We start from the raw sequence: 16,405 nt of genomic DNA, 5'->3' as shown, positions 1-16,405 counted from the left end.
TGACCCGATGCGACGAATAAAACTAGAACTATGCACTTTCAGCGCCAACTAGCGAAAATACCGCAAGACTTTTTTGACAACATAATATTTATACCCTGAACAGGGTATATTAAGTTTGTCACGAAGTTTGTAACACCCATAAGGAATCGTCGGAGACCCTATAAAGTATATATATATAAATGATCAGTATGTCGAGCTGATTCGATTTAGCCATGTCCGTCTGTCTGTCTGTCCGTCTGTCTGTATATATACGAACCAGTCTCTCAGTTTTTAAGATATCGTTTTGAAATTTTGCAAACGTCATTTTCTCTTCACGAAGCTGCTCATTTGTCGGAACGGCCGATATCGGACCACTATAACATATAGCTGTTATACAAACTGAACGATCGGAATCAAATGCTTGTATGGAAAACTTTCACATTTGACAAGATATATTCACGAAATTTGGTATATGTTATTTTCTAAGGCAACAATGTAATCTCCGAAGAAATTGTTCAGATCGGTTAACTATAGCATATAGCTGCCATACAAACTGAACGATCGGGATCAAGTTCTTGTATGGACAACTTTCACATTTGACAAGATATATTCACGAAATTTGATATATGTTATTTTCTAAGGCAACAATGTAATCTCCGAAGAAATTGTTCAGATCGGTTAACTATAGCATATAGCTGCCATACAAACTGAACGATCGGAATCAAGTTCTTGTATGGACAACTTTCACATTTGACAAGATATATTCATGAAATTTGGTATATGTTATTTTTTAAGGCAACAATGTAATCTCCGAAGAAATTGTTCAGATCGGTTAACTATAGCATATAGCTGCCATACAAACTGAACGATCGGAATCAAGTTCTTGTATGGACAACTTTCACATTTGACAAGATATATTCACGAAATTTGGTATATGTTATTTTTTAAGGCAACAATGTAATCTCTAGAAAACTTGTTTAGAACGGATTAATATAGCATATAGCTTCCATACAAACTGAACACATAGTTACAAACAGAAATGCACCTGTGAAGGGTATTTAGCTTCGGTGCCACCGAAGTTAACGTTTTTTCTTGTTTTAATACAAATAAAAAAAAAGTTATAACATATATATTCAATACCACAAAACTTAGTATTTTGTGGCAAACTCATTACTCTCAATAACGGCTTTGCATGGTCGCCGCATTGAAGCTATAAGGTTATCCACTATCGTTTGGGGTATATTTCTTCCTGCCTCCAGGACTCTTTAGAAAAACTGATCAGCAGTTGCCACATTAATAGAATCAATTATTTATGATCTTTAGAGAACTGCAATCGTCTTAGTTGGTTACGTTTACTAACTGGTCGGTGACTGCGTAAATCAGCATCAAGCTCCTTTACCAATTGTGGAGAGACACCTTTAAAGTGAAGACTTTTTTACCTCTCGTACATTACGTTTTTTCATCGATTTTTTGGTCGAACTTCACCATGCACTAGTACGTCTGTTTTGTTTCTAATATAGTTCTTATTATTCGTGAAATTGAAGACTTATGAATTTTGTATTTCAGAGAAATTTATTTTTGAGATGTTCAGTTATTATAATCATTAATAACACGTGCTCTCAGCGCTTCACCGAATTTATTTGTAGCCATTCCTTTCTTTCTTACAATTTAAAAACAAAAAAGTTATTTTCGTAAAAAAATCAGCGAAGAAATTAAGCTCAGTACATGGTCCAATCAATGCAAACTTAAGGGGGGAGCCCTTGGTCAAAAACCATTTTCTTCAATATTTAAAAAATTGTGGGATTTTACACTATTTTTGAAAATTAGTTTAACTAGAAGATAAGTTATTAACAAATATGATATATTTATATATATTTGATATTGATATATTTTTTCTTTTAGATAGAAATTGCTACCTACATCCTGCCCGCTGACCGGCAAATGCACATGCGAGATGCGTCGGGCAATTGCGTCCCAAAGGCAAAATATACATAAAAGATTTCGTATCCAAAAAATTTGCGGATGGTGTTTAAATTTATAATTATAGAAATTTCGCTTTAATCAATTATTTCTTTCCCTCCTGATCGATTTTTTGAAGCCTCTAAGGCAGACTCTCTCTTAATTCAGTTAGAAAAAGAAACGAAGTTTGAATATTTTTACAGTTATATAGTTAAACAAAAAGAGTTAAAATTATTTTGTTACCGCGGATTGTCGTACATTTTAAATTGTTTTGAAATGTTTAAAAACTAATGTAATCTGCGTTGTTTGTAAACAAAACTGTTTCTTGTGTGTATATACTCAAACTTGAAGCGTTGCGTTAATTGCAACAGGTGCATTCCCTGATCGATATATATGATTTTCTTGAGTCGAATTCCATACTAGTACAATATGTATCCCAAAATAACTGATCTTTATATTTTAATTATTCAGCATGCAGCGTTATCTATTTGCATTATAAAGTTATATTTATCCACCTAACTTCTTCTTCTTCTTAATTGGCGTAGACACCGCTTACGCGATTATAGCCGAGTTAACAACAGCGCGCCAGTCGTTTCTTCTTTTCGCTACATGGCGCCAATTGGATATTCCAAGCGTAGCCAGGTCCTTCTCCACCTGGTCCTTCCAACGGAGTGGAGGTCTTCCCTTCCTCTGCTTCCCCCGGCGGGTACAGCGTCGAATACTTTCAGAGCTGGAGTGTTTTCGCCCATTCGGACAACATGACCTAGCCAGCGTAGCCGCTGTCCACCTAACTACTTGTCAAACATATGACACATGCTAATGTTGCAGCCATTTCAATAAAATTATACTAATAAATATAAAATTTTGTGTTAAATTTGAAAAAAATCGCTAGACATACTAGTTAATAAAAAATCATTTATGATGAATGTATTGTCGTACTCAAGTTTGGACGTGGTTTACACAATTTAAAAATTGTCGTGACGATTTAAATAACGACCAACGACCAGGTCATCCAGAAGCTGCTAATCGTGCTTAATAAGTGGAAAATGTCCATGAAATTTTAATATCGGCTCCAATTTTACTTCGAGAATGTTGGCTCAGGAATTAAACACTATTTGGAGGTTTTTAACCGAAGATTTTAGTAAAAGAAAGGTCCTTGCTAGTTTTGTTCCACATAAATTAAATTAAGACCAAAAAGATGAACGAGTTTTTGAAAACAAAAATGATTTTTTTCATCAACCATTTGCTTAATCTATTACCATGTGACTATTTTCCATTTCCAAAACTGTAGACTAACATGAAAGGACTATTTTACGATGATATCCCAGAAATTCAAGCGAGCGTAACGGAGGTGCAGAATTGAAAATATGAATCATAAGTATTTGCGAGTTAGATTGCATATACGTAGTGTGTAAGGGGTCGAAAATTTACAATTTATTTAATCTGACCAAAAATACCGTAAGTGAAAACATGTTTTCATTTCATTGAAGTATGTACAACGTACATAGCTAATTAGTTAATATTACATACTTAGATACTATACTTGAGGTATGCGTTTTTAATGCATTTTTCTTTGGTGATGAGTAATCACAATTTCGTAATAATCACTTACAAATTATACGAAACAAACACATATTATTGAAGTTGAAGTGAATATTTGCTTGTTTTTCACTGTTAGTTTTCTTAGATTATATAAAAAGTGCCTCCCCGTTATCTATTGATAAAACCGTTATTGACAACATTTTTGCAGGCCTCTGCCATAAGAAAAATAAATGAAGCCAAAACCACCTATTAGGGCATTGAAAATTCTAAAGTCTGATAATATACATATTCTATAAATATATATTCAAAGCTGACTCGAACATTTAGTATTGTCAACTCGGCAGTATTCCTCAAAATTAAATTAATAATGTTTGCTGCCGCTACAAATAATCAATAAAATTATATTTTTTAACACGATTTTTATCACGATTTATTTTTAGATCATTTATGATCAAAACTTATTATTTACCAACAAAATTCTCCGATTTCCAAGGTGGATTCCAAAGTAAATAGGACTTTTTGAAACTAGCGCCCTCTGGTGGCGCCATCATCGACTGGTGCGTTAGAATCTGCTATCTTTATCGATTGTCCAGTGAGAATTTCATGACATTTCGTCTATTGGAAGTGAAGTTATTGCGTTTTAAGTGTAAGTATGTTTGTGTTATCGGTGCGAAAATGAGCTTCGAACAAAGAGCCAACATTAAATTTTGTTTTAAAATTGGTAAAACTTTTACCGAAACGTTTCAATTGATGAAACAAGTTTATGGCGATGATTGTCTATCCCGTAGCAGAGTGCACGAGTGGTTTCAACGTTTTCGAAGTGATCGTGAGGTCATAAATCACTATCAACATTTGGGCCAATCAAAATCCGTGATCACCGGAAATTCCATCGAAACTGTGCGTGAATTCATCAAAAATCTGCCGAAATCATCAATGAAATTCATGGAAATGGAATTGAACATCTCAAAAACATTGATTTATCGCATTTTCACCGAACATTTGGGCTTACGAAAGGTGTGTGCACGGTCTGTTCCGCACAAATTGACTGACGACCAAAAATTGCTCAGAATCCAACAAAGGACGATTATTTGACCAAAAATCACATTTTGACCATTAACTACTCCCCGTATTCACCTGATATGGTACTGTGCGACTTCTTCCTTTTCGGAAAAATGCATTTGCCCATGAAAGGAAAGCGTTATGCAGACGTAGAGGGCATTCAAAAGGCTTGCACCGGCATACAGGCGGCCATACCGGCCAACGAGCTAAAACACTCGTTCGACATGCTTTTGGACCGTGCAAAAAGCTGTATTAAAGCAGAAGGAGAATATTTTGAATAAAATAAATTGATGTTGCGAAAAAACCATTTGTTCTGTTTTTTGTAAGCCCTGTTTACTTTGGAACGCACCTTGTATTATGGCTATTACACTTACATTCACATCTACTAACAATTAATCAGTGTTAACTTATGTATATACTTATATACATATTTTACTAAGGAACCAAAAGAAATAAAGCAACAAATAATATCCCAATGACGGGAAATAAATAAACTTTATTAGTTTTTCGCGTAGAATTCCTTTCTGCATTGGAGGTTTTTGTTCTTGTTGTTTTAGCGGGTGATAAGCATTAGCTAAGTTGTCGTCGACGTCATCCAACGGAAGGCCCAAGAAACGTGCTGTTTCGATGGGATCGGACCAAAGGGAGAGGGGTGGCAGACGAGTGGGGCATGCAAAGAGATGGCCAGTGTCATGCGGAGACTCATTGCACGCAGAATATATGTTGAATATGTCGGGGCCTATTCTGGATAGGTACATATTCACTACAGTATTCAGAACGAAGCAGGGGTCACTCTCGTTTCTCGCGGCAACTCGAGCTCTTCGTCTGCAATGGGTAGTGGTTTGGCTCCGAGTACGCTATGCAATGATGATTTCTACAAAAGCATCCCAGCAGGAATTGCCTGGAGAGGAAACTCCCACAATAGCGGGGAGAGGACACCATCCTGCGGAACCCCTTTTTTAATTCTTCTCAGTTTTGAATTTTTTCCTCGAAATAGTACGAATAATTGACGACCTTTCAGGTAGTTCATGGTCCACATCTTCAGTCCTGGAGGGAGCGTAGTTTTTCGATGTCCTGCAGTAGCGTTGCGTAACTGACTGTGTCAAAGGTTTTTGACAAGCCCAACGCTACGAGAATCGTTCTCTCACAGGGCGGTTTCTGGTTAAAGCCACGACCTATCCGGGCGTTTATGGCGTTAAGTGCTGTTTTGGTACTGTGCACTTTTCGGAAGCCATGCTGGTGGTTTCCTACGCTCAGGTGGTGAGTAGCAAGCCATCAAGTGTCTTCACAACTAGAGAGAGGAGAGTTATCGGACAATAGGACTCCACTTTGCTGGCGGGGTTTCCAGGTTTCAGTAGTGGAACAACTCTTCCGACTTTACACACATCCGATATTTGAAGAGTGGTGAGCGACAGGTTGAGGATCTTGGTGAGGTGACTTGATGACATTCTGATGACACACTGAACTCATCAGTGAAAGTAAGTGGTGCGCAGTCTTTTGGCATATTGCCGTCGGGTAACACATCGTTTGGTTTTGTCTACCAAAGTGCAGTGTAATTTGCCCGCTAAAATAGCTTGCGCACTTGATCCGGTCCGAAGAGGAATGATCTTTGAATTGAATTTCAACTCGGTCATCATGTCTCTTCGGATTAGACAAAGCCTTGATAGTAGACCAAAGCTTACTCACACCGGTGGAGAGGTTACAGGACTTCAAGTGGTCTATCAATTTCTTCCGTTTGTGTTGATTTACCAATCATCGAACTAAAACAGCTGCTTCGGCTAGGAAATTAGGGCGGAGTTCCGCAATTCTTTCAGCTGGAATGAAGCGAGCGGTAGCATCAGCGATCACCTTGCGCAATCGACATTCGCCAAAGGTTACGTCTATAGAAATGGGTAAAGCGGGGAAGGTCTCCTCAGTAAATTCTGTGAAGCCAACCCAGTTAGCTTTGTTAACGAAGGTGCGGTTGTCCGCCGAAACAAAATCGGGAGGTTTCTCGATCGAGATAATATGGGGCAGGTAGTTTGATGCGACAGTAGCATAAGTTGCAAGGTTATGCTATTTATCAGACCACCGCTAGCAATGGTAATATCGGGTGAGCTATGACAGGTGCCAATAATTCTGAAAGGGACTTTATCATTTATTGTGCAGAATGTCGAATCGCCTATCTGTTACGCCAGCTCCATCCCACCATGATCATTTGACAGCCAGGAATGTCAAAGATCATGGTGCGCGTTAAAGCCGCCTAGTACCAAACGGTTTTCACCACGAAATAGCGCACCTACATATATTCGGGTGATATCCTGCAGGGCAACATGTAACTCGGAGTATGTCTATATTAATTATTTCGAGCTCGACATCGCCTGGCCGGATAACTATCCTCTGACATTCAAGGGTAGTATCCGTGTGGTCGAAGTCTCCATCGACATTGACCAATATTTTCGAACAAAAATCAACTATAGGTACTGTGGTCCACACATTCGGTACCTAGGGTCATGAACAGTTTTGTTTGATTGGGATTTCAACTTTTCTCGTCATCCTGAAGATTTATATATGTATATATAACCTTATACATATCTATCTCGATTAGTTTTAGGTACAACCGTTAGGTGAACAAAACTATAATACTCTGTAGCAAATGGTTGCAAGAGTAGAAAAATCAATGTGTAGAACCGAATTAGTGAAGTATTAGTGGATATAAAAGTTAAAAATATATTTGTAAAATTCATTAAAAATCAAAGAAACACGCATTTTAAATAGTTGAATTTCTGCACTTTAAATGTAAATATCTCAATAAATATAATTCAGCGGCAACTAGGTACATATGTACATATGAGTTGTCAATTGAAACGAATTTTTGATGACTCATGCCCAGCTCTTGACCGATGCTACGGCTGCTACTATGCCGGTCTTTTTCGACCAATTCAGCGATTTTATCGCAATTTTCGACGACAGGCCTTCCGGAGCGTGGCGCATCTTCGACCACCTCTACACCAGAACGAAAACGTTGAAACCATCGTTGTGCGGTGGAAATGGAAACTGTATCGGGTCCATAAACTGCACAAATTTTATTGGCGGCTTGAGATGCATTTTTGCCTTTATCGTAGTAGTACTGTAAAATATGCCGTATTTTCTCTTTATTTTGCTACATGTTTGCGACGCTATAACTCTCGAACGACTTAAAAGAAACGACAATCAATCAAACACGTGTAGCGCGTGAAATGAGCTTTCCAAAAAGGTATAGCAAGACCCGATGCGACGAATAAAACTAGAACTACGCGCTTTCAGCGCCAACTAGCGAAAATACCGCAAGACTTTTTTGACAACCCATTATATGTACATATGTACCTAGTTGCCGCTGAATTATATTTATTGAGATATTTACATTATGTATATACATACGTAAAGCACAACGCTTGACATATTGTATAGGTAAATACATGCATTATTTTTCATGTCTACTGTGTATACAATATAAATTCTAATATAATTTTAGAAATTAATAGGATTTAATTAGACATATGTTGTAGCGAAAACATTAATATATATTCTTCTCTCCTTCTATACCACATTATTTGCATATTCTTTCAAGTATTATCATAAATTCTATTGTCCATATGTTACGAGTTTTAGAAATTCTGGCTGGCTTTCACAGTTAGGATTTTAATCATTGGTATTCATTTTAGCTATAAAATTACAAGACAAAGAATGAAAATCGATATAATGTTATTTTGAATTTTCTAAACAAAAGTTTATACCTCCTATTTAGTAGTTTGGAGTTTAAAATAACGGATTTGGTAAAATATTTCATACAACAAGTAAGGAAGAGCTACATAAATTCGTGTATAACCGGATTTTAACCCGGTCTTATTCATTCTAAGAACAAATACATATACACCGTTAAAAGAAAAATACGCCCTCTTAATTTTATTAAGATAACTAACATATTGGCTGATGTATACAATATAGAGTAACCCGGAAATTCAAAAAACTTTATATTAGGTATATGATACAGAGATTCTATTATCAAAAAATAATTCTCTCCAAATTTCAATTATAAATATATCTCACACATTGATGTATATTTTCAGTAAAAAATAAACTATAGGTACTGGGGTCTTGAAGAGTTTTTGTTGGATTTGGACAATTTTTGGCCGTTAGTTGGCCGCTGATTTGTTCGTGGGCATGAAATATGTGGCTGGATTATCCGTTCTCTGCGCCCGTCAAAGCTTATATTCGTAAGTGTTTTGCTAAATTTCCTACAAGCCATCTAAACTACGAATAGTAAACGTCTAACCTATGAAACGAAGCAAAACGTAGGAAAGCAACAGTGTGATGGCAGAGTTTTTGCGTTTAGTTTTGGGATGTGTTTTAAATATTAAAAAGGAAAAACCATAAACAACTGCTATAAAACTACAATGCATTTATGATTTCATTAGAACTTTGCAACCTCTCTAAGGGATTTTTACATCGGGCATACTCGACATAGTCTTTTCATATAATTACGATTTCAAGCCACTACGTCTGTCCACTGCGTTGATCGTAGGTAGAAATGAAATGTTTGCTTTACAATCCTCCTTTCGGTAGTACAATAAGCTCAATAAACTAAAGAACTATTTTCTGTGGACAATCGTTGTTTTTCTCCGTCAATACTTTTGAAACAATATCAGTTAAAAAATAATAATTGGAAAACACCATCAGGTATTGTGTATTTCGAAAAAGAAGATGTGTACCTATATGTATATACATACATATGTATGTATGTATGTATGTCAAATGAAGTTCATGCCATGTAGGTTTGTATGTACATATGTATGTAGTAAGTAATAGTTTCAAAGACGTTGAAATCAAATGTACATAACTACATCCAAATACATACATACATACATATGTCAGTATTATAAAAGTGCAAATTTTTTCAAAAGGCACGCGAAAACCTATTCAATAAATACTATTATCAGCCAACGCTGGACGCTCGCACAGGTTATATATAGAATGATCGAAAATCTACATAAAACAATTATTTTGCCTAATGTGTATACTTTTTTTAGGATAAAAATAAATATTTTTAAATCTTAGCGCAAATCTTACCTCCTCTAGTACAGCCATAGTTTGACGGCAATCAGGCATTCTGGATGCAAATGTGGATGTTGTTGGAGAATTATAATCATCGCGAGTTTCCTCCACAAACTCTGCAATACCAATTAACGCTGCTGGCGGCATTTTCAGTCACTCAAGTTTTGAATTTTATCAACAAAATTTTTTATATACTTGCGCTGGAAATTTGCAAGTTTTAGCAACTGTTGAAAATAAATTTGCTTCCACATTCACGTAAGCGCCAACTGTTGGTGCTAAAAATTTTTATTCATACTATGTAGGTGTGTTGGTATAATAGTAGAGCAATTTTTCTCAAAGGAAAAAATTTAAAAATCTATTATTTACATAAATGAACATTAACATAACATCAACAAAAATATAGAAGCATCACAAAGGTTAGTATAGCTTCTTTTATTATCCTTTTAAAATAATCATTAAATTGTATTTGTACACCTTTTCAGAACTAGCACTATTTTTCAGTATTAAAATCTGAGGGCATGTAGGTAAATATTGATGTATATACATATAATATTTACACTCTTATACATATATCGCTTATCATTTAATTTTCATATTTTACACAAATTGATATATCTGCTCAATGCAGAAATTCTGTAGTGCTTTAACAACATTGTATGCATCATTTCACGACTTTATTTCGCATTTCACAAACTCCTTTTTCAATTATCCTTTGCAGTCCCAAACTGTTTCACATATAAAAAGGAATAGAGAAAATTGAATAGCGTCGCAGTAGTTAACACCCATTTTCACTCGTTCTCCTCTTCTCCACAAGTCTCATCTGTACACATTTTATTTTTTTTTTCAGTAGCATTTGGGTTGTGGAAGATTTAATCAAGAGGGTATTTCTAAACTTAACAGATTATGCACGCTATATCATAAACGCTATAAATCGGACGCCACTGCTAGTGCCACTTCAACCTTCAAAATCAATGATCACTTTGTTAATATTTTTCTCTAGGTTTTCAATTCTTTTGCACTACTATTCCTACTTTGTTTTGCTATTTCTACCTATTTCGTATGCTTTTGCAAACGTCGACAAACAAAATCGTATCTGTACATTTCTCCGTCTCATTTATGATGGCATTTCAGCTCTTAGATCATACGTATATCCCAACAATCACTTTGACATTATTGAATTTACCCGTTCCAGTGCCTCAACAAATCACTCACAGATTGCCGCACATTTTTACAATTGTTTAATTTCCACTTTTTCTTTATAATTTAAGAAAAATTATATATTTTTAAGCATCATTTGCAGTTTATTGATGAAATATATAATTTGTTCGACCACTTTACTGGCGAACACGATAGCTGAGATACAATGGACGAAACTTGTAAAAATTAATGAAAAGGAAACTCCAAGAAAAAGATGACAAATTTTCGATTAATACCAATTGTATATTCAGTGAAATCGAAATAACGTATAGACTACACTATATTTTCATTATAACTAATTATATCAATTCATAAAATTTTTAAATCAAAATAATCATTACTTAATTTTAATACAATTCATATATTAGAACTTAACTAAATATGCATTTTAATATAACTATAATATAATATATTTAAAGCTTTGGGAATAAAATAACAAATAATTCTTGTCGAAAAGCTTGAAAAATTACATTTATAATATCTCATAAATAAACTAATTCGGTTTTATATTAATAATAGTAGAACCTACATAAATAGTTAATTCTAAGCTCACTTTGATATGCTAATCATCGATTACATATCGTTCATTGATGGTGTCAAAGCATTTGAAAATACAACACTGCAATATAAAACACACTATTTAATTTTGCTATCCACGAGCAATATAAATAATTAATATTAATTTATTTATTATATCATGGCCGGAAAAAGACAGGCAACATCTAACTTAAATCATGAAAATTGGGACCAGGAAGATGAGCCTGAAGAGCGCGGAACGTTTCGAAAAGCTTCGGAAGATGAATTAAAAAATCGTGTTATTAAGAAGGCGCGTAGGAAAGTTGTTACCGGCAACAGCGGTGTAGACGCTACCGATGACGGAGCGCCAAAAAGCGTTTTTAGTGGTTTCGCAGGTATAAGACGGACTCTTGTATATAACCTAAAACAATAATTAATATTGAGTTTTATAGGTTTTGGCAAGTCATCGAATGCTGCTCCATCAGCATCTCCCTTCTCATTTTTGTCGAAAGTCTCTACGTCGCCTGCTGATGTTTCTAATGCAGCCACAACAAAACCATCATTTTCATTTGGTACAACTATTAAAGCGGCTCCAATTATTGAAAAGGAAGATAAAAATTCTGCCGGAAATGGTAATGTGGTTAAAGAAAATGCCAAGGAGAGCAAGGGTAAATCTACTAGCTATCAAAGCAAAATCAAATGCTTAAACGAGGCTGTAACCGAATGGATAAAAACCCACGTAGAGAAAAATCCACTTTGTATTCTTACACCGATTTTCAAAGACTATGATAAATATATCAAAGAAATAGAAGATGAAGAACAAAAGACGGAGCAATTGAAAACAAGTAACGACAGCGCAAGTGTTAAAAAGACTTCATCAGATGCACCTACAGATGCACCAACACTTGGGAATTTTAAATTTTCCGCATTTTCTAAACCTGCTACAAGCACAGTTTCGACCAGTAGCACGGGTGCTTTGTTTTCTTTTAGTTCAACACCGGCCTCATCCGCAGCTGCTCCAACAAGTTCTTCGAGCGTATCTAAGCCTGCAGAAACAACCAAACCGAGCACATTTAGCTTTGGAATAAAACCTACGGAAAACAAAACTAATGTAACAGACGGTCAAACTTCGTCTCCGTCTAAGGGATTTAGTTTTGGTCTTAAAACAGATAACAAAACATCAACTTCAACGCCATTTACATTCGGCAAACCGGCCACCAATGGTGATTCGAGCGAAAAGAAATCGTCCCCATTTAGTTTTACTCCTAGTTCAACCCCATTCAGTTTCGGTAATATAAAACCACCTACTGATCCAACACCTTCAACCTCTACTGATGCTAATGGGGCTGATGATGAAGAAGATCAACCACCAAAAGTTGAATTTAAACAGGTTTAAACTATAATAATGTATAAATAACATATATTTATAATTTTATAAATCCGAAATAGGTTGTGGAAGAAGATGCGGTGTACTCCAAGAAATGTAAAGTTTTCGTTAAAAAAGATGGAGCGTTTACCGATCGTGGTGTGGGCACATTATACTTGAAACCAGTAAAAGACTCTGAAAAGACACAACTACTTGTACGCGCTGATACAAACCTCGGAAACATTCTTGTAAACTTAATTTTAAGCGCCGGCATCCCTACTCAACGGATGGGTAAAAACAACGTGATGATGGTGTGTCTTCCTACGCCGGATGTAGAAAAGGCAACATCGATGCTGTTACGCGTTAAAACTGCAGAAGAGGCAGACGAGCTATTGGCAGAACTAGAGAAGCACAAGAAATGAAAAGTTTTAATTATTTTATTTTTAAATTGTTATAAACTTTGGTTGTACTCTTATGCGTATGCAAAATTTTAAGAATTCTACCAATAAAATGAATTTTTGAACAAAAATTTGTAAATTTTATGATTGGATATAATGCTATTCAGCAAACATTCGATTAATTATGAAATAGAGATTTTAATAATCATAAATATGGATTCAAAATATCCCCATTACCATACGTCAAAAAACCGATATGGTTAAGCAATCAGCTGAGCATAGCTGTAGGCAGAGAACGTATATTATATTATGACGTTCTCTGCTGTAGGTGTTTTCTTTACAGCTGATTGTTTGTTGTTTGGTGTTATATACAATTCAAAAAGCCAAATGCTTGCAACGTGTAGCTGGGTACATCTCTTAGAACCAACAATACTAATTCCATACTAATTCTACAAAACAAATAATGGAAAAACGCCAAGAAGCATTGTGGGAGGTAAAATTTTAAAATTTTTTATGTGTGTAATATTTAACGTTATTCGGAATATGTTTAGGCACTTGCTAAGAATGAGGAAGAAACAACACGCTGGAAGAATTACAAAGACGAAAATGGTACAGCAGTTGAAAACCTAGATAGATTTAGTAAAAATCTCACTGTAGATGTTATGGTACCAATAGGGCGTAAGGCATATATGCCAGGTCAGCTTATCCATACAAATGAAGTGCTTGTAGGGCACTATCAAAACTATTTCTCTAAATGTTCCGCACATAAGGCAAAAGAAATTGGTGAATACCGGATTAAAATGGCACACGAAAACTTGGAAAAATTGCAAACTGAATCAAATTTATGGAAGTACGTCAAATTTTACTTTAAATTTTACTAAATTTTATTGTCTACTTTTCGTTGAAGGAATAAGTTGGATAAACCATATACCGAAGGAGTGTTTCCAAGCAAAGAAGATTATGAAATAATTGAAAATTATGATGAGGAAAAAGAAATGATATGGCGAGAACAACATAAAGTACGCGTAAAGCTAGCTAAAGAGCGAGAGAAAGAAGAAAGGCAAGCGAATATTTCAAAAGTTCCAAATGCGAATAAAGCAAAAGATTCGTCCGACATAAACGTTTTTAAAATGCTTGAAGAGGCTGAACTTATGGAGGAATTAGAGAATGAATTGGAAAGATTAGAAATAGATGACATCAGTAATGACACGATAAAGGAGTTAATGAACGGGGAAATGAAGTTACCAGCGGAAAAGCCACGTGTGGCTCATTCGGCGAAAATTCAGAAACAAACCGAAACACAAGCAAATTGCGAAAAATCTGACAATAATTTTGAAAAAGATCTTCAGCGGATTGTAAAGAAGACCGATTTAGACAAGAATATAGTCCGAACAAATAACAATCATAGACCAAATCCAGAGATGATCGATGCAAACATAAATACGGAAGATTTAGATGTTGATTTTGAGGAACTACCTCGTGAGGTACAAATTATCAAAGAACAGGCAAAGTTTTTGCCTGTCATAGATCAGATTGGTTTTTATGAATATCAAATTAAAATAATGCGTCACAAACTTTTAACATTACCACTGAATACTCAAGAGGATATCGATCAAAAGGTGAATACTTTAAATGTTTTAGAGACATTAGAAGAATTACTTGAAATGGCTGAGGATAATGCTGAATATCAAGCAGAAGATAACATTTCAAAAGAAAATGATTCAGATCTGGAAGAAATGTCAACTACAAAACAGGAAACTAACAAAGAAAAACCAATCAAACGGCGAATTTCTTTTGCTCTACAAAACGAGACACTCGAATTTCGGAAAAACGAAACAATTTCCCAAATGCTACCCAAATCGCAACAGAAGCTAAAGGAAGTAATTAAGCATGATAAATATGAATTAAACCCTAATATTTCTAAAACTAATGCAGATACAAAAATAAATGATCGTAAAAAAAATATTATTGATAGAGTGGAACAAAATATAAGATTTATTGCAGAAAATCAAAGCACACGAGATTTTCAATTGGTTGATAAAATTTTGGAACCATCTTTAGCTGGTGTTTATACCTTGCACATACATTTCCAACATTCCGAAAACTTGCAAAACGACACAATATTAAATAGTGAAAACTCTGAAATCATCACTATTCCTAGCACACCCGCCGACTTATATCAAACATATCTAAAAAATAAAGAAAAACAAAGTGAGGATAAAAACAAATCTACTACACAGCAGATAATTTTTGCTAACGCTTATAATGGTGAGGATAAAGTTAAAGTACCTCTATTAAAAGAAGCAGATCGGTTACAGTCTTACGAGGATCAACGTATGGAGGTACTTTTTAACTTTTATTGCAAAATACTTTATATAGTAAATTTTATTAACCTTTGTAGTTCTGCAAGCCTACTACGGAGACCAAGTCAATTTTAAGAAATAAATCTGCAGTTGAAAGAGAGCAACATAAATTGGATCGTAAAAACAGAGCCAAATCTAATAAAAAAGAATCGAAAAGGAAGATGGCAATTCCAGTTGATGAAGAGGAATACATGAGTGCTTATTACAAGGTTTGTAAATGTTGAACTATATTTAACATATTTATATCCTAAACAGGGTATATTAAGTTTGCCACGAAGTTTGTAACACCCAGAAGGAAACTTCAGTGACCCTTTAAAATATATATGTACATATGTAAAATATTAGTATGACAAGCTCAGTCGAATCGTCTTCGTCTATCTGTATATACGCGAAATATTCCCCATCAATTTTTTTCTCAAGAAGCTGAGAGGTTATACTGTCATACAAACTGCGTTATCAAAATCAAGTCCTTGTTACTTTTCTATTTGACGAGTTATCTTGTGTGAGTCAACGGTACAAATTTTGATGGAATTGTTTAGATCAGACCACTACAAATCTATTTTTTATTCGATAAGATAATTTGGCATGGATTCAATAATCAAGATAATCTAAGATCAATACATATGGGATCACTATAGCTGCCATACAAACTGACCGATCAAAATCAAGTTCTTATATGAAACTTTTTGTATTTGTGAATTATAGTTTCGGTCCAACCGAAGTTAACCTGTTTCCATTTTTTGTTTTAGGTAATGAACGAAGTTATTGAAAAGCCTCTAACTGAACCGGAACCTCTACCGGAATGTAAATATATTGATGCGCATACTCCGAAAAAACGAATAAGTCACTTCAAACAAAATCGCAGAGTAACAGAAAAAATTTAATAAATGTATTCAATTTAAATAAATAATTAAGTTGTAAAATTTATTTATTTGTTTCATTGCATAAGAAAT

The 16,405-nt window shown here is 34.9% G+C and overlaps 3 protein-coding genes across 9 annotated transcripts in view; 2 read left to right on the top strand and 1 right to left on the bottom strand.

The window, feature by feature from the left end:
- Positions 1-10,994, bottom strand: part of LOC126754437 (arfGAP with SH3 domain, ANK repeat and PH domain-containing protein) — a 29,027-nt gene extending 18,033 nt beyond the window's left edge. For 2 of the 7 annotated variants that reach the window (XM_050466389.1, XM_050466395.1), the window contains exon 1: positions 9,628-10,994. In XM_050466389.1, the coding sequence (XP_050322346.1) occupies positions 9,628-9,759 (132 nt within the window). In that variant the 5' untranslated portion in view covers positions 9,760-10,994. The remainder of the gene's footprint in view (positions 1-9,627) is intronic. The other 5 variants (XM_050466391.1, XM_050466392.1, XM_050466393.1 and 2 more) reach the window with 5 other exon arrangements.
- A 412-nt stretch (positions 10,995-11,406) lies between these two features.
- LOC126756302 (nuclear pore complex protein Nup50) lies at positions 11,407-13,220 on the top strand. Its single transcript, XM_050469275.1, has 3 exons — positions 11,407-11,720; positions 11,778-12,715; positions 12,775-13,220. The coding sequence occupies exons 1-3, from the start codon at positions 11,507-11,509 to the stop codon at positions 13,111-13,113; spliced, it is 1,491 nt and encodes a 496-aa protein (XP_050325232.1). The 5' UTR covers positions 11,407-11,506; the 3' UTR covers positions 13,114-13,220.
- Positions 13,221-13,413: 193 nt separating this feature from the next.
- On the top strand, positions 13,414-16,379 carry LOC126756299 (unconventional prefoldin RPB5 interactor-like protein). Its single transcript, XM_050469270.1, has 5 exons — positions 13,414-13,582; positions 13,641-13,939; positions 13,997-15,431; positions 15,491-15,661; positions 16,202-16,379. The coding sequence occupies exons 1-5, from the start codon at positions 13,553-13,555 to the stop codon at positions 16,334-16,336; spliced, it is 2,070 nt and encodes a 689-aa protein (XP_050325227.1). The 5' UTR covers positions 13,414-13,552; the 3' UTR covers positions 16,337-16,379.
- The last annotated feature ends 26 nt before the right edge of the window (positions 16,380-16,405 follow it).

Source organism: Bactrocera neohumeralis, chromosome 4 (assembly GCF_024586455.1).
Source record: "Bactrocera neohumeralis isolate Rockhampton chromosome 4, APGP_CSIRO_Bneo_wtdbg2-racon-allhic-juicebox.fasta_v2, whole genome shotgun sequence".
In the NCBI taxonomy this organism is placed as follows: Eukaryota; Metazoa; Arthropoda; class Insecta; order Diptera; family Tephritidae; genus Bactrocera; species Bactrocera neohumeralis.
Note: the sequence above shows the minus strand (reverse complement) of the source record. Positions and strands in the feature narration are given on the sequence as shown.

Coding starts and splice junctions, on each gene's coding strand:
- LOC126756302 (XM_050469275.1), top strand. CDS start 11,507: ATGGCCGGAAAAAGACAGGCAACATCTAACTTAAATCATGAAAATTGG. Junction 11,721..11,777: donor CGTTTTTAGTGGTTTCGCAG/GTATAAGACGGA, acceptor TGAGTTTTATAG/GTTTTGGCAAGTCATCGAAT. Junction 12,716..12,774: donor CAAAAGTTGAATTTAAACAG/GTTTAAACTATA, acceptor AATCCGAAATAG/GTTGTGGAAGAAGATGCGGT.
- LOC126756299 (XM_050469270.1), top strand. CDS start 13,553: ATGGAAAAACGCCAAGAAGCATTGTGGGAG. Junction 13,583..13,640: donor GCCAAGAAGCATTGTGGGAG/GTAAAATTTTAA, acceptor GAATATGTTTAG/GCACTTGCTAAGAATGAGGA. Junction 15,662..16,201: donor ACATGAGTGCTTATTACAAG/GTTTGTAAATGT, acceptor TTTTTGTTTTAG/GTAATGAACGAAGTTATTGA.